General features: G+C 48.3%; 1 protein-coding gene across 3 annotated transcripts in view; it reads right to left on the minus strand.

Annotated features, from left to right (window-relative positions):
- The window catches only part of RAP1GDS1 (Rap1 GTPase-GDP dissociation stimulator 1), an 89,639-nt gene that overhangs the window by 16,231 nt on the left and 53,369 nt on the right, over window positions 1-20,039 (minus strand). For 2 of the 3 annotated variants that reach the window (XM_029077010.2, XM_029077009.2), the window contains exons 5-6: window positions 12,215-12,361; window positions 3,810-3,938 (exon numbers count right to left, since the gene is read on the minus strand). In XM_029077010.2, coding sequence (XP_028932843.1) covers window positions 3,810-3,938; window positions 12,215-12,361 — 276 coding nt within the window. The remainder of the gene's footprint in view (window positions 1-3,809; window positions 3,939-12,214; window positions 12,362-20,039) is intronic. The other variant, XM_029077011.2, reaches the window with a different exon arrangement.

The raw sequence follows: 20,039 nt of genomic DNA on the forward strand, positions 1-20,039 counted from the left end.
TTCTCTGCAAACCCTCTTTCGAGACAGAAACAAGCCTCCGGCGAATCACCGGATGAAAAAGATGTCTGAGCGTTTCAGAAAAATAGTCTCATCTGAATTAAGTTTCGGGGTCGTAAGAATAAAAGTTCGGCAACGTGATGAAGAGGCATCCAGAGCGACAGTCAAAGTACAGAGATAGGGAGGGAGAGATTTATTGCCTTCTGGCTAAAATGACTGACTCGGAAAGGCCTGTGGGTGATCGTGCAGAGATCGATAATAATAATGTTGGTATTTGTTAAGCGCTTACTATGTGCAGAGCACTGTTCTAAGTGCTGAGGGGATACAGGGTAATCACATTGCCCCAGGTGAGGCTCAAAGTCTTAATCCCCATTTTCCAGATGAGGGAACTGAGGCACAGAGAAGTGAAGTGACTTGCCCACAGTCATACAGGTGACAAGTGGCAGAGCCGGGATTTGATGAGGGCTCTTTTGGGGGTGCGGTCAGTGTGGATCCCCCCGAGTCTGTGCAGCTGGACCGTCTCCGCTCGCGGGTGGCCGGTCGCTGCCTAGACCGGGAAGGGAGTCTCAGCTTCACGATTGAGGGGCTGGGGTACCCAAGCGCGGTGGAAGGGAGGGGTTTTTCGGGTTTTATCCACGCTGTCTCCTCGAGGGAAGTTAGGGGGGTGGGAGGGGAAGAAAGTCCAAGCCAGAGCAGTGGTGTGGGGAGGAGCAAGGAGTGTGGGAGTGAGGTGTCACACCAGCTCTTCCCTCCTTCCTTTCTCACGGAGCATTTCAGTGAGGTCCAACCAAGCCCAGGTGGATGGAGACATCTCTCCTCTCTTCTCTAGACTTTAAGCTCAATGTGGGCAGGGTCTGTTCATTGCTATATTCATTCATTCGTTCAATCGGATTTATTGAGCGCTTAGTGTGTGCCGAGTACTGTACTAAGTGCTTGGAAAGTACAATTCAGCAACAAAGAGAGACAATCCCTGCCCACAACAGGGTTCACAGTCTAGAAAGGGGGAGACAGACATCAAAACAAGTAAACAGGCATCAACAGCACCGATATAAATAAATATAATTATAGATATATATGCACATCAGAACAAGTAAAACAGTCAATATAAATAGAATTGTAGATATGTACATATATACATAAGTGCCGTGGGGTGGGGGAGTAGAGCAGAGGGAGCAAGTCGGGGTAGGATGGGGGAAGGGGGAGCTGAGGAAAAGGGGGGCTTAGTCTGGGAAGGCCTAGTATTCAATCGTATTGAGTGTTTACTGTGTGCAGAGTACTGGTATTAAGCACTTAGGAGAGTACGATACAACAATAAACGGACACATTCTCTGACCACCATAAGCTTACAGTCTGGAGGGGGAGACGGACAGAGGGACGTTGATATACATAAATTACAGATAGGTATATAGCTGCTGTGGGGCTGGGAGGCGGGGAGGGGTGATGAATAAAGGGAGTGAGAAAAGAGGAAAGGTGGGGCTTAGGGAAGGCTTCTTGGGGGAGATGTGCCTTCAATTAAGGCTTTGAAGAGGGGGACAGTAATTGCCTGTGCTCTGCACACATGAGCACTCAATAAATACCACTGATGATGAGCCCCCCAATTTGATGGAAAATTCATCCCAGACTTCCACTGGCTGCAATAATAATAGTAAGAATAACAATAGGAGTGGTATTTTTTAAGCGCGTACTGTGTGCCAGGCACTGTACTAAGCGCTGGGGGTGGATACAGGCAAATCGGATAGGACACAGTTCATGTCTCACTTGGGGCTCACACTCTAAATCCCCATCTGACAGATGCCGATGAGCTCCATAAGGAATGGAGATAGTGCCTGATCTGCTCAGCCTATACCTTCCTCGGGGCCTGGCACGGAGTAAGCTACGGAGTAAGCACTTAAATCCCGCAAGTTTTATCATCACCCAACGCCTGAGCGTCAGAATTGCTTCCAGGAGGCAAAGAGCAACCTTGTTTTCAAAGACCAAGGCAGAAAGACTCTGAGGGGCAGAATGAGTGGGCTGGCACAGCCGGGACCCCTCTAACTGGGAGCAGATAGCTTCGGGCTCTTCACATTCTGAGCCCGCAATGGCAACCTGAATTCAATTTGGGTTCCGTTGCCGATTCACCTCCTTTTGTCCCCTCTTGGGGACTAGAGGAAAGTCCAACTTCCCATCATTCCGGGCCCTTTACGGAGCTGCTCTGCTATCTCGCCCTCTCCTCCGACCCTGGCTCCATCTCCCGGCAATCACGAATGAAGCTGTCCTGCAATTCTAAACTACCGCTTCCTTCGCTTTGGAAATCGCAGACATCTGGGGCGGGCACGAGAATGCCGTTTCCTTATCCCCCTTCAAGAAAACCGAAGCAGAAACAAATCAGCAAAAGTGGCTTTTCCTCTTCAGAGAGGTCTCAATGCACAGATGGCTGTTACTGTAACAGTCAGCTATGGATCAGAATCAATCATTGGTATTTGTTGAACACCTATTCTGAACAGAGTGCTGTTCTTAGCACCCGGGATAGTACAATAGAGTAGGTAGGCACAATCCCTGCCTTCAAGGAGCTTATTATCTAGAGGGGGAGACCGATATTATCGGTTTTAAAGCACTCATCCGCCTCAAAGCTCTGCTACTACACCCTAGCCCCCAAACCTGGCTCCTCTGATTCCAACCTTCTCACTGTACCTAGATATTGTCTCTCTCGCCGCCAACCTCTGGCCCACGTCCTGCCTCTGACCCGGAATGCCCTCCCTCTTCATATCCAACAGACAATTATCCTTCCCTGCTTCAAAGCCTTATTAAAGGCCCATCTCTTCCAAGAGGCCTTCCCTGACTAAGCCCTCCTTTCCTCTCTTCCCACTCCCTTCTGCGTTACCCTGACTTGCTCCCTTTATTCATCCCCAATTCATCTAACCCATTTGCTTACTACAGTGTCTGGCACATACTAAGCGCTTAGGAAATACCACAATTATTATTATTATATGGACAGAAGTGTCGGGAGTGGAGGAGACCCCAAATGACACCAAACAGCAAGCGTTTAACAAATACATTATTATTATTACAGGTAGATCATCGCTAGAGTTGTCCACTCAATTCAAGAATACATTTCACTAACACTGTCCTAAGAAATCCTTCACTTTGGAAAAACCCCATCTCCAGTCTTAAGAAGCGTGTGAAAACAAAAGCCTGTTTTCCCATTTTCCCACACCATGTAGTGACAGCTAGTGTAGAAGGCAGAGCTGTTCCAAAGGATTCTTCCCTAATTGTTCTAACTTCAGCTACCGCTGCTTCAAAATCCCTTTCCCAAACAGCCCCGAGAAGCCCTGGAGCCCCGCGTTCTTCGTGGACGATTCGGCCAGAGGCTGATGAACCTTCCTAGGAGATCCAAGGGTTGGAAGAAATCCTGTGACGGAAGACCGTTCCTATAAAAACCTCCAAAACCCATTCAATAGCACGCGCTATCTACATTAGAGTATCGGAAGGTGACAGTTTAATGCACAGAAAGCATGACGGATATAAAAGCCGGATCTCGTGAAGTTTGCCGTTAAAGACGAGGAATGAAAAATGCTGCTAAACTCAATGTACTTGATAAGTCTTTCTCGGACATGAGAGAATCACCCACAGCGACCCAGACACTCACAGCAAAACGCTAGACTGTACACTCGCTGAGGAAAGGGAATGTGTCTGTTACATCATTATACTGTACTCTCCCAAGTGCTTAGTACGCTGCTCGGCACACAGCAAGCGCTCAATAAATACCACTGATTATTTGATTCATGGATCGATGGCACTGACGACATCTTTTTACCTCAAGGCTCAGGACTTACCGAGTTCTGCTAAATTGCCAAAAGCAACGAGGCACATTTCCGTGAGGGCAGAGTTTTGGTAATGGACGCCCAACAATTTCACTAACGTTGGAATGACGCCCATATTGATGAGCTGAGCCTGCAAGGAATCTGCAAAAGAGAAAAGACCAGTTGAATGAGGGTAGCCGGTCAACCAAACTGCCAACGGCTTTCGACAAAGCGCCGGGGTGCTCAATGGGTCACCTCTAATTCTGACAAAAATGGAGAGGTTTCTAGTTGTTTTTTGTTTAAGGTTCCGAATCTGTCTAATCTACCAGAAGGGCACCCGGATTTTCCCAGTGACCAACAGAGCCAAAAGACCAAAATGGTTCACACGCTATATCTCACGGGCCAAGCTGGCTACGGCAGAGTCGGAGGAACGAGGGGGCCTTGAAAGAGCGGCAAGATTTTTCAGACGGCGTAAAGAATAAACATGTATGTAAATGAGAGAGGGTGGAGGAGCCATATGGTGCTACGGGAAATCAAGTAGACACTGAAAAGCTTAAGAAAAAAAAAGCAGGTTTAGACCAAAAAAAAAAAAAAGAACAGAAAAAGGATAGTTTCCGTGACCTACTGAAGAATGGAAAAGATGAAGAAGTCATTGTTCCTATGGGTCTGGCGGCAGAAGGCTATTTCCTGTGACTCTTTAGTCACCCTAGCTTAAAAAGAAAGTGGTTTATTTTCCAGTACTGTTCCCCCTGAATATTTCCCACATTACAAAGAGCGTTAGGTCTCCGAAGTGACAGAGAAAGAGAGGTACAAGCATCCTAGGAGACGGAAAGGCAGTTAAGCAGAGATGGGCTCAGCAGCAGTGTGGCCTAGTGGATAGAGCCCGGACCTGGAAGTCAGAAGGACTTGGGTTCTAATCCCAGCTCCGACATTTGTGTGCTCTGTGACTTTGGACAGCTAACTTCACTGGGCTTCAGTTCCCTCATCTGTCAAAATGGGGATTAAGACTGAGCCCCGTGTGGGACGTGAACTGTGTCCGACCTGTGACTCCTACCCACCCTAGCGCTTAATACACTCAACAAATTCCATTTACAACCACCCCCCCCCACCACGGAACGGGTGCCTTCTCTTCTAGACGACAAACGGGCTTCCCAGGGTTAGCTCTGGCTGGCCCCATTCCAACCGGGGCCAGGGTGGACACTCCCCTTCCCGGGAGAAGGAAGCGAGAGGTGCTGGCTTTTAATTCTGACTCTACCACTTGCCTGCTGGGTGCTTTGGGCCGGTGACAACCTAGGGACATGAGTTTCCTCACCTGTAAAATGGGGATGAAATACCTATTCTCCCTCCTACTTTACATTCTGTCACTTTTTCCAATAGGCCTCATTTCTTCCTTTGCGTGGGTGAATTCCCTGCATGCAGAGGACTTGCATACCAAATTCTTCCCCTGCCCCCTTTCTAATAATAATCAGGGGATTTGCTAAGCACCTACTGCGTGCTAAGCACTGAGATAAGTACATGTTTCCGAGATCAGACTCGGGATTAAAACACAACATTATCAGTGAGGTCAGAAGGAGGCTCTAACTTGGCTAGCTGGTCAAATGTACCCGAAGACCCGGCACGATTGTTAGAAAAGCATTCCTTCTTTCTACTGTCAAGGCTTTTTCATGGTTTCACAATCCTCCTCCTCTCCATATTCCTCTTCCTTTGACAGATTTAAATCGAGTAATACAAGAGCCTGAAAAGCCCTGCCTATTCTGTTCCACGAAGGTCAGAAAAGACAAAATTCAGGCCTCCTATGAGAAAGAAATCTGCTACTAAATGATGACTCCCTAGTTTCAAAGGCCAGACTAAAATTGGATTGCTTTCTCAGTCAATCGGTGGTATTTATGGAACGCTTACTGTGTGCAGAGCACTTCACTAAGTTCTTGGGAGAGTCTGGCTTATTTTTAAGTGCTTAACAAATACCATAATAATACTACTACTTATTATTATTATTATTACAATAATGTTAGCCCCATGTGGGACAGGGAATGTGTCCAACTTAATTCGACTGTATCTACCCCAGTGCTTAGAAAGGTGCCTGACCCATAGTAAGCCCTTAACAAATACCATCGTTATTATTATTATTACAGTAGAGTTGACAGATAGGATCCTTCCAAAAAACCCCAATTAAAGTGGTTACGTTAGACACACACAGCTACCTAGGGAATTTTAATAACTGGAAAGTGAGTGATAGCATAGCAGTCCAGGATGATCCGAAGATAACCATCAAATTTAAATGCAGTGGACGAGTCTCGATCTCAAAACACCAAAGGGGCTGTTTCACTTCATTGTTGAATATTTTTCCCCATAGTAAGGTAAGGATCTCTGGGGGTGAGGTTCATTTTTGATACACACTATTATTTGCCTGGAATAAACTTCAAGCGCTTAGTACAGCACTCTGCACACAGTAAGCGCTCAATAAATATGACTGAATGAACAAACTTCTCTGTGGGTAAAACTACGCACACCCTGTGAGTCGAATTAGTTCCACATCTTTGGAGAAATAGATCTGATTGAGTGAGCTCGTTGTGGGACGGGAACTTATCAAATAAGAATAACGATGGTATTTAAGCGCTTACTATATGTTAAGCACTGTTCTAAGCGCTGAGGTAGAGACAAGCTAAAACAGGTTGGACACAGTCTGTGTCCCGCATGGGGCTCACAGTCTTAATCCCCATTTTCCAGATGAGGGAACTGAGGCCCAGAGAAGTGAAGGGACTTGGCGTCACAGCAGATGAGCCGGGGTAAGAATCCAGGTCCTTCTGACTCCCAAAGCCCTACTGAGAGCTCACTTCCTCCAGGAGGCCTTCCCAGACTGAGCCCTCCCTTTCCCTCCACCCCTTCTCCCCTCCCCATTCCCCCTTCTCCCTCTCTCTGCTCTACTCCCTTCCCATCCCCCTAGCCCTTGAGCATATTTGTATATATTATTACTCTATTTTGTTAATGATGTGTCGTGGCTCAGTGGAAAGAGCCTGGGCTTCGGAGTCAGAGGTGATGAGTTCGACTCCCGGCTCTGCCACTTGTCAGCTGTGTGACTGTGGGCGAGTCACTTAACTTCTCTGTGCCTCAGTTACCTCATCTGTAAAATGGGGATTAACTGTGAGCCTCTCGTGGGACGACCCGATTACCCTGTATCTGCCCCAGCGCTTAGAACAGTGCTCTGCACATAGTAAGCGCTTAAATACCAACATTATTATATCTGCGATTCTATTTATTTTGATTCCTGACTACTTGTTTTGTTTTGTTGCCTCCCCCCTTTTAGACCGTGAGCCCACTGTTGGGCAGGGATTGTCTATCTGTGGCCGAATTGTACATTCCAAGCGCTTAGTACGGTGCTCGGCACACAGTAAGCGCTCAGCAATCATGAGAAGCGGCGTGACTTAGTGGAAAGCTCCCGGGCTTGGGAGTCAGAGGCTATGGGTTCTAATTCCAGCTCGTCCACTTGTCAGCTGGGTGACCTTGGGCAAGTCTCTTCACTTCTCTATGCCTTCAGTTCCCTCATCTGTAAAATGGGGATGAAAACTGTGAGCCCCACGTGGGACAACCTGATTCCCTGGTATCTACCCCGGGGCTTTTAACAGTGCTTGGCACGTAGTAAGCGCTTAACAAATAGCAACATTACTATTATTACTAATAAATACGACTGAATGGATGAATGAATCCCAAGGCCATGCTCTCTTCACTATGTCACGCTGCTCGGTTATATCAGACTCTCCCAAGCGCTTAGTACAGTGCTCTGCAGATAGTACTGTGCTCATTTGTACATGTTATTTATTACCCTATTTATTTTGTTACATCCCGTTGATTCTATTTATCGTGTTAATGTCCTGTTTTTGTTTCGTTCTATTTTGCCCTGCTGTCCATCTCCCCCTATGAGTCAGCGAGCCCATCATCGGTCAGGGATGCCCTTTATCTGTTGCCGAATTGTAGATGCCAAGCGCTCAGTACAGTGCTCTGCACAGTGGAGAAGCAGCGTGGCTCAGTGGAAAGAGCACGGGCTTTGGAGTCAGGGCTCATGAGTTCGAATCCCAGCTCTGCCACTTGTCGGCTGTGTGACTGTGGGCGAGTCACTTAACTTCTCTGGGCCTCAGTTCCCTCATCTGTAAAATGGGGATTAAGACTGTGAGCCCCACGTGGGACAACCTGATTCCCCTATGTCTACCCCAGCGCTTAGAACAGTGCTCGGCACATAGTAAGCGCTTAACAAATACCAACATTATTATTATTAAGCGCTCAATAAATACCAACGATTGATGGATTTTATCCTGAAAAGCAAGATTTTCCCTGAACAATCTGACACTGTATTGTGCATACAATGGTTTTACAGAGTTCCCTCTGCTGGCAACAGTGTGCTGCACAACCACGGCTTACTCCACCAAACCCAGAAACAGTTTTAGCAAGGAGGAATAATAATAACAACAATAATAATAACAGTATTTGTTAAGCGCTTACTCTGTGTCAGGCACTGAGTTAAGCGCTGGGGTTGATACAAGGTAATCAGGTTGGACACAGTCCCTGTCGCACGTGGGGCTCACAGTCTTAATCCCCATTTTACAGCAGAATGTAGTTTCTGTGACTCCCCGGCAGGCTGCTAATGGAAGCCCTCATTCATTCCATCGTATTTATCGAGTGCTTGCTGTGTGCAAAGCATTGTACTAAGCGCTTGGGAGACGACGATACAGCAACGAACAGAAGCTTTCCAGCCCACACGATAAGCTCGTAGCCCTTCCACCGTATTATCTATTCTAACCTAAAATGCCACTTCTCCCCTGATACAAATCTGGTCTAACTCAGGTAAAAGGAAACACAACTCTACTTTGCTGTTTTGCTTCCTTAACACTTGGGTTCTAATATCGCCTCTAACACTTGTGTGACCTTGGGCAAGTCAATTTTGTGCTGGGCCTCAGTTGCCTCATCTGTACAATGGGGATTAAGACTGTGAGCCCCATGTGTGTCCAACCCCATTAGCTTGTAGCTATCCCAGTGCTTACTACAGTGCCTGACACAGAATAAATGCTTAACGAATACCATTAGAAACACACCAAAACAACAAAAAACCCCCACCACTGAGTGCTCTTTGAAGATTCCTCTCCCTGCTTCCTCTTCCAGTGAAGGGCAGAAGTCTGTTTGACATTGGGCAAGAAAACCAGGGATGGTTTTTTTCAACTTGAGTAATCAGTGAGAATACTCTAGGCTGTAAATTCGTCGTGGGCAGGGAATATCGACTCTTTTATATTGCCTTCTCCCAAGAAGTACAGTGCTCTGCACACAGTAAGTGCTCAATAAATACCATTGGTTGATCGATAACCACGTGGGACCTGACGATCATGTAATAACAAATAATAGTAATGGTGGTATTCGTTAAGCCCTTACTATGTGTCGAGCACCGTTCTAAGTGCTGGGGTAGATGCGAGGTCATCACGTTGTCCCACTTGGTGCTCGCAGTCTTAATCCCCATTTTATAGATGAGGCAACTGAGGCACAGAAAAGTGAAGTGACTTGCCCAAGGCCACACAGCTGACAACTAGCGGAGCCGGCATTAGAATCCACGACCTCTGACGCCCCAGCCCGGGCTCTTCCCTTTAAGCCACGCTGCTTCTCTAACCAGGGCTTTTCTAGCCATGTACCTACCCCAGCATTCAGGAAAGAGCTTGGCACATAGTAAGCACTTAACCAATACCATTATTATGATTATTATTATTATTATGGTTACCATGAGATGGTTCCCCCGCTTGGATAACCGATCCTTCCTAGTTTCAGATGGAGCTTACGCGTAACATCCCTCGCTTCAGTGTGAAATAATGACGAAAGAGCTAAGCTACCAAACCCACCTGGAACCTCCTGCTACTTATGGCCCGCACAGCTTCAACAGTAACAAATTCCACCTGCGTACCAATTACTGCGTCAAGAGGCACGGTGATTATTACGGTATTTGTTAAGCGCTTACTATTTGCCAAGCACTTTGCTAAGCGCTGGCCCTACCACTCTTGAGGCTCACTAGGTCTCAGTGTGGGCTGTGAGCCCGTCGGGTAGGGATTGTCTCTATTTGTCGCCAAATTGTACTTCTCAAGCGCTTAGTACAGTGCTCTGCACAACAGTAGACGCTCAATAAATATGAATGAATGACCCACAAGAAGCAGTGTGACACAGCATGGGTCTGGAAGTCAGAGGACCTGGGTTCTAATCCCACTTCTGTCATTTGTCTGCTAGGTCTTGGGCAAGTCACTTCATTAGTCTGGGCCTCAGTTACCTTATCTGTAAAATGGGGATTAAGAATGTGAGCCTGGGCTATGTCCAACCTTGTATCTCCTTGAGCGCTTAGTACAGTGCTTGGTATATAGTAAGCACTTAAATTCTGGTTTGGGGTTTTTTTTTTTAAAAAAAGGAGAATGAAGAAGCTGACGGCATAGCAGGTCCAGCGGGACATCAGGAAAGAAATGGAAAAACACAGACAAGTGAAATATTCCTGAAATAAAACACTCTATATGGAAGAATTTCCTCACTGAGCAGGCACTGCAAAACAGCTCCCGCTTCTAGATCCTGCAAAACAGTTCCTGCTCCTAAATCCCCCTGATTTCTAACAGCCGCTTTTGGAAGCAGCGGCAACTTCGTGGGACCTTAAGTTTATTTAGTGTACTGTGTGATACTGCTTTGTCGAGTGGCCCTTTAGCGGCCTGAAGGAGTTTGTGTAGCTTCTTGGGTACCAAGCCGGGCTCCAGGCCACAATGACCAGACACTGCCAGAACCGTTCACACCAAGAGAAGTGCTAATTAGAGAAACAACTGAGAATCAGAAAATCCCCGGATAAAAAGCCCGCAAGAGGACAATTACTCTCTGAATAATCAAGATGACTGGGAATGGATGAATAAGGCTTGCTCCGGTCAGGGAAGACTTTGGGACAGAACCTGCGAGAAGGAAATGGTACCAGTGACAGCGGTAGTAAATAAGAGCTGAAGAGAAACAGTTGCGAATTAATTCTGTGAGGCAAATAGGTAAATCTTGATTCGTCAACTAGGCAGAAGACAGGAAAACAACTCATCTCAGTACTTAGCTACATTCATGAAGAAGTTGGTCAGACTCCTCCCTCTCCTCTCTCCCTTTCTTCCCTTCCAGCCCTCTCCTTCCCTTCGGCTCTCTTTCTCCCCTTCTATCCCTTTCTTTGCCTCCCCCTTTCTCTTCCCTCCCTCCCCTCTCTCTCCTTCCCTTCCTCTGTCTCTCCTTTCAACCCTCTCCCTCCCTTCCCTCTTTCCCCTTCCACCCCTTTCCTTCTCTCCCTCCCCCTTTCTATCCCTTTCCTTCCCTCTTTCCAACCCTCTCCCTCCCTTTCCTCTTTCCCCTTCTACCCCTTTCCTTCCCTCCCTCCCTCTCCCTTTCTTTCCTTCTCTCTCCCTCCCTCTTTCTCTCCTTCCACCCCTCTCTCTCCCCTCCCTTTCCTCTTCCCTCCCTCCCCCCTTCCATCCCACTCCTTCACCTTTCTCTGTCTCTCTCTGTCTCTCTCACTAGGCCTGGTTCCAGGTAGTTTGGTTCCCTTCCCTCTCCCCTCCACCAGTGCTATAATGACTCTTCCCAATGCTGCCAGGAGCCTTGAACTGGTCCAGGCCCCTGGACCTTTCCCTCTCTGTCACTGCCCTGACTCCACTTGCCCTGCCGTGTATGAGCCCCTCACCTGGGGACTACTTTCAGCATGAGGAGAGAGACAGAGAAAGAGACTCTCTCTCTCTATATATATCAGGACAGAAGGCAGATTACTCTCAACATGGATACCTTCTGGCTAATCTTAATGGCGACTTCCCCTAGATCAGAAAATAGAATTAGTTATATACAGTACCTTATGACCATATATTTTTTTCTAGAGAAACCCCTTTTTAGATGAAAAAGAACTGTTAGCACAAATATATTACAAGGGCCATGTGAGAGTCATGTGAACTAGTTTAAGACAACCCTTTCAAAATCTGCTCATCTGAAAATGGAAAACATTTTTGCCAGCAGGGTATTTTTTTTCCTCAGGGAAACCTTTATCTTAAGCAAAAATATTCCAGCTGTAAAAGATACTTTTAGTAGCAGCAGGACCCAAAATTAATTAAGAAAGGGATTCAATGGTGATATGTTAATATTTTGTGAGTTTGCCAATCAAGTGGTTTTTCTTTTTAATCCATCACCACATAGTGATTCCATCGATGTAAATAGAGCTTATTTTCAAGGGGCCGTTTTGAATTTTGGAAACTGTACTTTCTCTCTCACAGAACCCCCCCCCCCCGCCCCCGGCATTTTCCGCCCTGTATCTGAATTATCGGTCGGTGATGGTCTGCTCTTCCAAATCCTTTGCTTCCGCCCTAGGCAGGATGTGTTTGAGAATTTCTCCCCAAGACAGAAAGCAAGTGTTCAGGTTTGTTTACCATTCTCATTGCTATAGTTCATCAGCATGCCACAAAAGACAGTCAAGAGCTTCTCATTGGCGGTTTCTGTTACACTGCCCAGTGACCTTAAATGGTCAATTACAATCTGTGCACCACCTGCTTGGTCAACTGCACTCCTGCCCTCATCTGGAAAACAAAGAGTTAAATTGAAAATGAAAACCAAAATCAAAACGCGCACCTTGACACGACAAACACAAAATGCAACAGTGAATCCCGGGGTGGCTTCTTCTTCTTTCAACGGTAAGGTTAGCACGGCTCTCAGAGAGACTTCGGACGCCGCCTTAAATAAATGGAGGACCTGGTGGGGGAACTGGGAATTTTTTCACTCTTAATGGTATCTGTTAAGCATTTACTAAGTGCCAGGCACTGTACTGAGCGCGGGGGTAGAGACAGGCTAACCGGGTTGGACACAGTCCCCGTCCCACGTGGGACTCACGGTCTTAATCTCCATTTTACAGATGAGGGAACTGAGGCCCAGAGAAGTGAAGCGACTCGTCCAAGGTCACACAGCAAGGACTGAAATTAAAATTAAACCCGGGGCCCAAGGGTGGAAAAAAAAATTATGGGGGAAAGGGAGGGTTGGAAATCCTCAATGCCAACATAGGAATTTGGACGTACACCGCCACAAAGCCAACTCTAATTGTGGGAAGAAAAAAAAATCATGGTCCAGGTGTGAATTTTTCAACAACACAGTAACACAGGTGTCACGTAAATGATCTGATGTAGAGAGGTGGGTCTCACCTTTGAAAAAAGTATTTAGAATTTAGGCTAAAAAGACCAATCACTAAAAAGAGAGCATTTTCTGAGCACTTGTTCTGTGCAGAGCATTGCAATCAGGTCTTGGGAGGGGTGCCCTGGAGTCTGTAGACGTGATCCCTGCCCTCAAGGAGTTTACAATCTAGTGGGGGAGACAGACACTAAAACAAAGTAGGGGGAGGGAAGAGAGTTTAAAGTGTGGTACATAAGTGCTGGTGGGGTGAGCGGCTAAGGGCTTCGGGGACGAGGATTCCACCGACCCAGTGGGAGACAAAGGGGTTGGGGAGGTGAGGGATCAGGCCAGGAAGGCTTCCTGGAGGAGGTGAGATTTTATTCGGGGAAACGGGGGAGACCGTGGGTCCGATCACATTTTCAACCCATGCGATCGATCGGCGGCATCACCCAACCGCGAGCCCCAAACTGCGCCAGGCTAAGCCTGCCACGAGTCCGATTCTCCCCGGCAGCTCCGGGGAGGTGACCGGGTTGTCCCCCTACAAATCCTGCCCGCTGCGGACGGCCCCGACGGCCCTGCCCTACGTCCCGTCTGGTAACCGAGGGGGAGTAGCGGTGAATGCCTTCACCCTGCGGAGTCACCAGGAAGACTTCGCCTCTCTGCCATCGCAGCAAAGCCACCAGGATTCCCTGCCTTCTTCCCATCGTGGGCCCCCACTCCATCATGGCCGGCCCTCACCAGGCCGCTGGGGATTGAAGCTGCCCTTAGAAAATCCCCTCAGGTCCCCTTCACTGCTGCTGCACTTGGGTGTGTGAGTGTGAGAGAGACCTCCCTTCTCTCCTTCTCCGGCCCACCCCGTACACTCCGCTCCTCTGACGCCGCTCGCCTCCTCACGATCCCTCGTTCGCGCCTGTCCCGCCGTCGACCCCTGGCCCGCGTCCTACCGCTGGCCTGGAATGTCCTCCCTCCTCACGTCCACCAAACTAACTCTCTTCCCCTCTTCAAAGCCTTACTGAGAGCTCACCTCCTCCGGGAGGCCTTCCCAGACTGACCCCCCCTTTCCCACTGCTCCACCACCCCTCCCCATTCCCTCTTCTGCGGCCCTCTGCTCTTCCCCCTTCCCCTCCCCACCGCGCTGTGCATATATTTATTACTCTATTTATTTTGTTAATGATGTGTATACATCTATGATTCTATTTATCTTGATGATATTGACGCCAGACCACTTGTTTTGTTTTGATCTGTTTTGTTTTGTTTTCTGTCTCCCCCATTTAGACTGTGAGCCCAATGTGGGGCAGGGATTGAGGATTTTCTCTATCTGTTGCCGAATTGTACATTCCAAGCGCTTAGTACAGTGCTCTGCACACAGTAAGCGCTCAATAAATACGATTGAATGAATGACAGAGAAAGAGAGAAGGGGGGAGAGAATGAGAAAAAGAGAAAGGGGGAGGGAGGAGGGGGGAGGAAGAGGATGGGAAGAGAGGTAGAAGGGGAGAGGAGGAGGAGGGAGGGGAGAAGGAAGGAGAGTGGAAGAGGGGAGGAGGAGGGAAAGGAAGAGGAAGGAGAAGGGTGGAGGGGGAGGGAAAGAGGAGAGGAAAGAGGAAGAGGAGGAAAGAGGAGGAAGTAGGAAGGGAGAGGAGGGAGAGGGGAAGAGAAGGGAGAAGGTGGGGGGAGGAGGGGAAAGAGGAGAAGAAGGAGGAGGAGGAGGGAGGAGGGAGGAAAAGGAGGAATCCATATTGGTCCTCCCTGGAATGTCCCCTTAGTGAAGAAGAAGGGCAAAACTGTCATTTCCCTGTCGTTTCCCGTTCCTGCCCGCTCCTCTTATGACTCGTTTTGAAGACTCGGATTGAGGGCCACCCAAGTCCTTCCCTGCGGCCCGGCCGCCCCTCTGACACGGTTTGCGCCGCGCCCCGGGCTGACCGGATTTGCAGGCCGCAACGCGGGGCTGAGCTTCCGACGGGTCGGTGGTCGCCGCCGCCCCGCCACCGGCCCACGGACGGACCCACCCACCCACCCACCGACGGACGCACGGACGGACTCTTCCAGAAGCTTCTCCTTTCTACCCACTTAAAAAAGGATTTCATTCAAGCAAGGGGGGGCGAGGGGGGTCGCTGAGTCACTTTGAGCATGGGGTGGGCAACAGAGCGGGTGAAGAGGAAAGGAGGGGTGGAGAATGTTTTGCACACAGTAAGCGCTCAATAAACAGGACCGAATGAATGAATGGAAACAAAGGGGGAGGAGGAGGAGGAAGGAGAAGATGGAAGAAGGAGACGGCGACTAGAGGGCACGTATCTCTTATTTCTACTGACCTCACCCGAGCAGCTAGCACAGTGCTCTGCACGCTCTGAAGGAACTCAGGAAATGAACAGGGAATATGTCTGTTTATTGTTATACTGTGCTCTCCTGAGTGCTTAGGAGCGCGAGCGCTTAGGAGCCCGAGCGCTGTGTGGTCTGCACACAGTAAGCGCTTGATAAATATGACAATGAACGAACACATTAGGCTTCCCTGCTGAGCCAATGCCTTATTCCCCAGTTCCGCGGGGGCTTCTCTTTTCCTCCCTGGGAAATAAGGGTCTTGCCCCAAGGGAAGCAGCGTGGCCTAATGGGTAGAGCACATCCCTGGGATCCAGAGGGCCTGGGTTCTAATCCCAGCTCTGCTGCTTGTCTGCTGTGTGATCTTGGGCAAGGCACTTCGCTTCTCTGTGCCTCGGTTTCTTTTTCCTCAACTGCAAAATGGGGATTCAATTACTGATCTTTCTCCTACTTAACCTGTGAGCCCCATGGGGGACCTGATTATTGTATATCTACCCCAGTAATGTATTATTTATCCACCACCTCCAGACAAGGTGGCCTAGTGGAGAAAGCCTAGGCCTAGGAGTCCAAAGACCCAGGTTCTAATCCCGGCTCTGCCCCTCGCCTGCTGTGAGACCTCAGGCAAGTCACTGAACCTCTCTGGGCCTCCCTTTCCTCATCTGTAGAAATAGGGATATTCTATTTCTCCTATTCTCCCTCCCTCTTACACAGAGAGCCCTGTGTGGGACAGGGACTGTTCGATTTGATTACTATGGCTCTCTCCCAGTGCTCAGCACAATGCTCGGCACATAATAAGAACTCAATACCATTATTATTAACGATGATAATAATAATAATGGCCTTTGTCTGCTCTACCGATGACCATGTCCTGGATACTGCTGGTTGCTGAGCCTCTGCAAGAAGACAGATTTCCTGTTGCTTTTTCCTCAGATCCTTTTGACAGTGAAACCCGTATGATGCATAATCTTAATCTCATCTATTTTCTATCTACCCCAGTGCTTAGCACACTACATTAGTGAGCACTTAAAAAATAACTACGACAATAATAATAATAATATTGACAATGGTATCTGTTAAAACCACATGGGGCTCACAGTCTTAATCCCCATTTTACAGATGAGGGAATTGTGGCACAGAGAAGTGAAAGGAGTTGCCCAAGGCCACAGAGCAGACAAGCAAAAGAGTCAGGATTAGAACCCAGGTCCTCTGACTCCCAGGCCATTCCACTAGGTCACGTTGCTTTGCCTCACTTATTTGCAAACTTGGCCTGCCCCGCCACCCGCCACCCCCACCCCGCCTACTATTCTACTCACACATAGTTTCCCCCGGCCAGTTCAAATTCCAGTGAAAAATTAAAATCCATCGCCTCCCTTTCGGTAAATTAAAAACATCGCTTTCTTCAAGTTCCGGGGGCTTGCGAGATGCATGGAAAATTTGGAAATCTGAGCGAGAGCCATAAATACCGCGGTCCGCGTTCCCCACCACGGGGCCGAGGAATCCGGTTCATCGTGCGGTTATTAGAGTTCAAGGAGGAAAAAGAAGCTACAAATTCCTGCTGCTAGACAGGCCTATTGAGATATTCGCGCCTGATTTCAGCAGATCGAGAGACAGAACGTGGTGATAACGGAGCCCTAGGCTCCCCGCCAAGTTGAAGGTCAATAATATGGTGTTCGATCTCTCTTATGGCCGTGAGAGCTGGAGATAACACAGAAGACGCAGTCAGCCCCCCAGAGCAGTTCCACCTGTCTTGTATATGAACTATAATAATGATATCTGTGGTATGTATCCGTTAAATGCTTCCTACATGCCAATCACTGTACTAAATGCAGGGGCAGACCCGACACCATCAGGACCCACAGAAGCAGCGTGGCCTCGAGGAAAGAGCACGGGCATAGTTAAGCCCCGGGTTCTAATCCCGGCTCTGCCACTTGTCTGCTGGGTGACCTCGGGCAAGTCACCTCACTTCTCTGGGCCTCAGCTCATCTGGAAAATCGGGGTTAAAGAGGTGAGCCTCACGCGGGCCGTGTCTAACTCCACTGTCTTACGTTTACCCCAGCGCTTAGTTCGGTGAATGACACACAGTAAGTGTTTAATGAATACCACAAAACAATAGAGGGAGAACAATGCGGAGCGTTTATGGCAGGACAAGATTACCCACGACAGAGTTCTGGAATGCAGTCAACTCACCAACCTTTTTTTATGGCATCTGTTAAGCACTTACTACGTCCCAGGCACCGTACTAACTAATGGGGGTAGATACAAGCTAATCGTCCCAGGCACCGTACTAACTAATGGGGGTAGATACAAGCTAATCGGCTAAGACACACGGGGCTCACGGCCTTTTTCCCCATTTTCCATATGAGTAAGTGAAGTTACAGAGCAGACAAGTAACGGAGTGGAGATTGATAATAATAATAATAATATTTGTTAAGCGCTTACTATGTGCCAAGCACTGTTCTAAGCACTGGGGTAGATACAAGTAATCAGGCTGTCCCACATGGGGCTCACGGTATTAATCTCCATTTTCCAGATGAGATAACTGAGGCACAGAAGTCAAGAGACTTGCCCAAAGCCACCCAGTTGATCAGCGGCGGAGGCGGCATTAGAACCCACCACTTCCGACTCCCAAGTCCAGGCTCTTTCCACTAAGCCACGCTGCTTCTCAGAAGCCAGCACCTTCTGACTCCCAGGCCCGAGCGCTCTTCATTCACTCGATCGTATCGATCGGGCCCTTACTGTGTGCAGAGCACTGTGCTAAGCCCTTGGAAAGTACAATTCGGCAACAGATAGAGACGATCCCTACCCCAACATCGGCTATCCCCTGGGCCAGGCTGCTTTTCAACCTGGAGGCACTGCTGACAAGCCACTGAGGAGAGACCAGCATGCCCCAGCTGATACTCTCCCCGCCTTCAAAGCCTTTCCGAAGGCCCGTCTCCTCCGAGAAGCCTTCCCCGACTGAGCCCCCCTTTCCTCTTCTCCCACTCCCTTCTGCGTCGCCCTGACTCGCTCCCTTTATTCATACCCCCTCCCAGTCCCACACCACTTATGTCCAGATCTGTATTTATTTATTTCTATTCATGTCTGTCTCCCCCTGCCAGACCGTAAGCTCCCTGTGGGCAGGCAACGCGCCTGTTTACTGTCTGTCCTCTCCCAAGCGCTTAGTACAGGGCTCTGCACACGCCAAGCGCTCGATAACTACGACTGATCGAAAGAATGAATGAATCACGAGCTTTGTACGGCAAGGGAGACGAGGAGGCCAGTGAGGACCTGGCCAGCTCCTCGTGGACGGGGAATGGGCCTACCAACTCGGTTCTTTTGGAATCTCCCAAGCGCTTAGTACACTGCTCTACACACAGTGAGTGCTCAGTAAATCCATTCAACAGTATTTATTGCGTGCTTACTATGTGCAGAGCACTGTACTAAGCGCTTGGAAGGTACAATTTGGCAACAGATAGAGACAATCCCTGCCCAATGACGGGCTCACAGTCTAATCGGGGGGTACCACCGACTGACTGATTGATACTCTAAGACTTGTCCGGTCCGATCATCTGTTCAACCAATCACAGGTATTTATCGAGTGCCTACTGTGTGGTGAGAACTGTACTAAGCGCTTGGGAGAGTACAATACGACAGAGTTGGTCTATCTTCAAGCAGGGTTTAGCACAAAGTAAACGCTCAATTCTTCCCAGCACACTGATTAAACAGAGGAGATAATCTCTTCACTGTATAAAAAGGGGAGTTTTCACCATTAAAATCACACACAGAGTTGATAAATATCACATGCCAAATTAACTTCACCAGCAGCATGGGGAGTGTGGCTTAGTGGAAAGAGCCTGGGCTTGGGAGTCGGAGGACGCGGGTTCTAATCCCGGCTCTGCTACCTGTCTGCTGTGTGACCTGGGGCAAGCCGCTTACCTTCTCTGTGCCTCAGTTACCTCATCTGTAAAATGGGGATTAAGACTCTGAGCCCCACGAGTGGGACAACCTGATTACCTTGAATCAACCCCGGTGCTTAGAACAGTGTTCGGCACTGTATGTGCTTAACAAATACCATAATAATAATGATAATGATAATAAACAATGTAGCAATTCCTGATACCTAGACTGTGAACCCCATGTGGGAGAGGAACAGTGTCTGACCTAATCAGCCTGTACCTACCCAGTGCTTAGAACACTGTTTGACACATAGTAAGTGCTCAACAAATACCATAAAAAAATTAATTAATTGTAGCTCAGGTTGATTCTGAATGGTTAAATTGGTGCTAACGGTTTCTTTTTTTCTTTCAGAGGCTCTGAGTATTATCACATTTGATGGGCAGCAAAGTGAATCATTCATCTTCTAACCATCCCTTTCCATTTCCAAGCGCCTAGTACAGCGCTCTGCGTACAGTAAGTGCTCAATAAATACGACAATGAATTTCCAATAGCCGGGAGTAAAAAGGGAATGTTTAAAAGTGAATAATTTTCTACCTCGGTCATGAGGCGCGCGCACACCCGCTTTCCACTGAGCAGAGACAATGTGCCCTGCACTTAGCCGAAAGGAGGGGAATGTTCAAGTGTCTCGGCTTAATTGCGAGCAAGGAAACGAAGATAAAAATAGTAAATTACGGTGTAGAATGAATAATCAAAAAGGAGAGAGGGAGATGTGAACCAAGTTTCTTTGGTGATCGGAGGAGAGGAGGGAGGGAAGAGAACAAAAATTTGTGTTGTGGACATCCAGAGGTTGTTTTTTCTGTCAGAGGCCAGCCTGGGGAGGGAATAAAAGGGGTCTCGGTCATTGTT

This window comes from Ornithorhynchus anatinus, chromosome 12, assembly GCF_004115215.2.
Source record: "Ornithorhynchus anatinus isolate Pmale09 chromosome 12, mOrnAna1.pri.v4, whole genome shotgun sequence".
NCBI lineage: Eukaryota > Metazoa > Chordata > Mammalia > Monotremata > Ornithorhynchidae > Ornithorhynchus > Ornithorhynchus anatinus.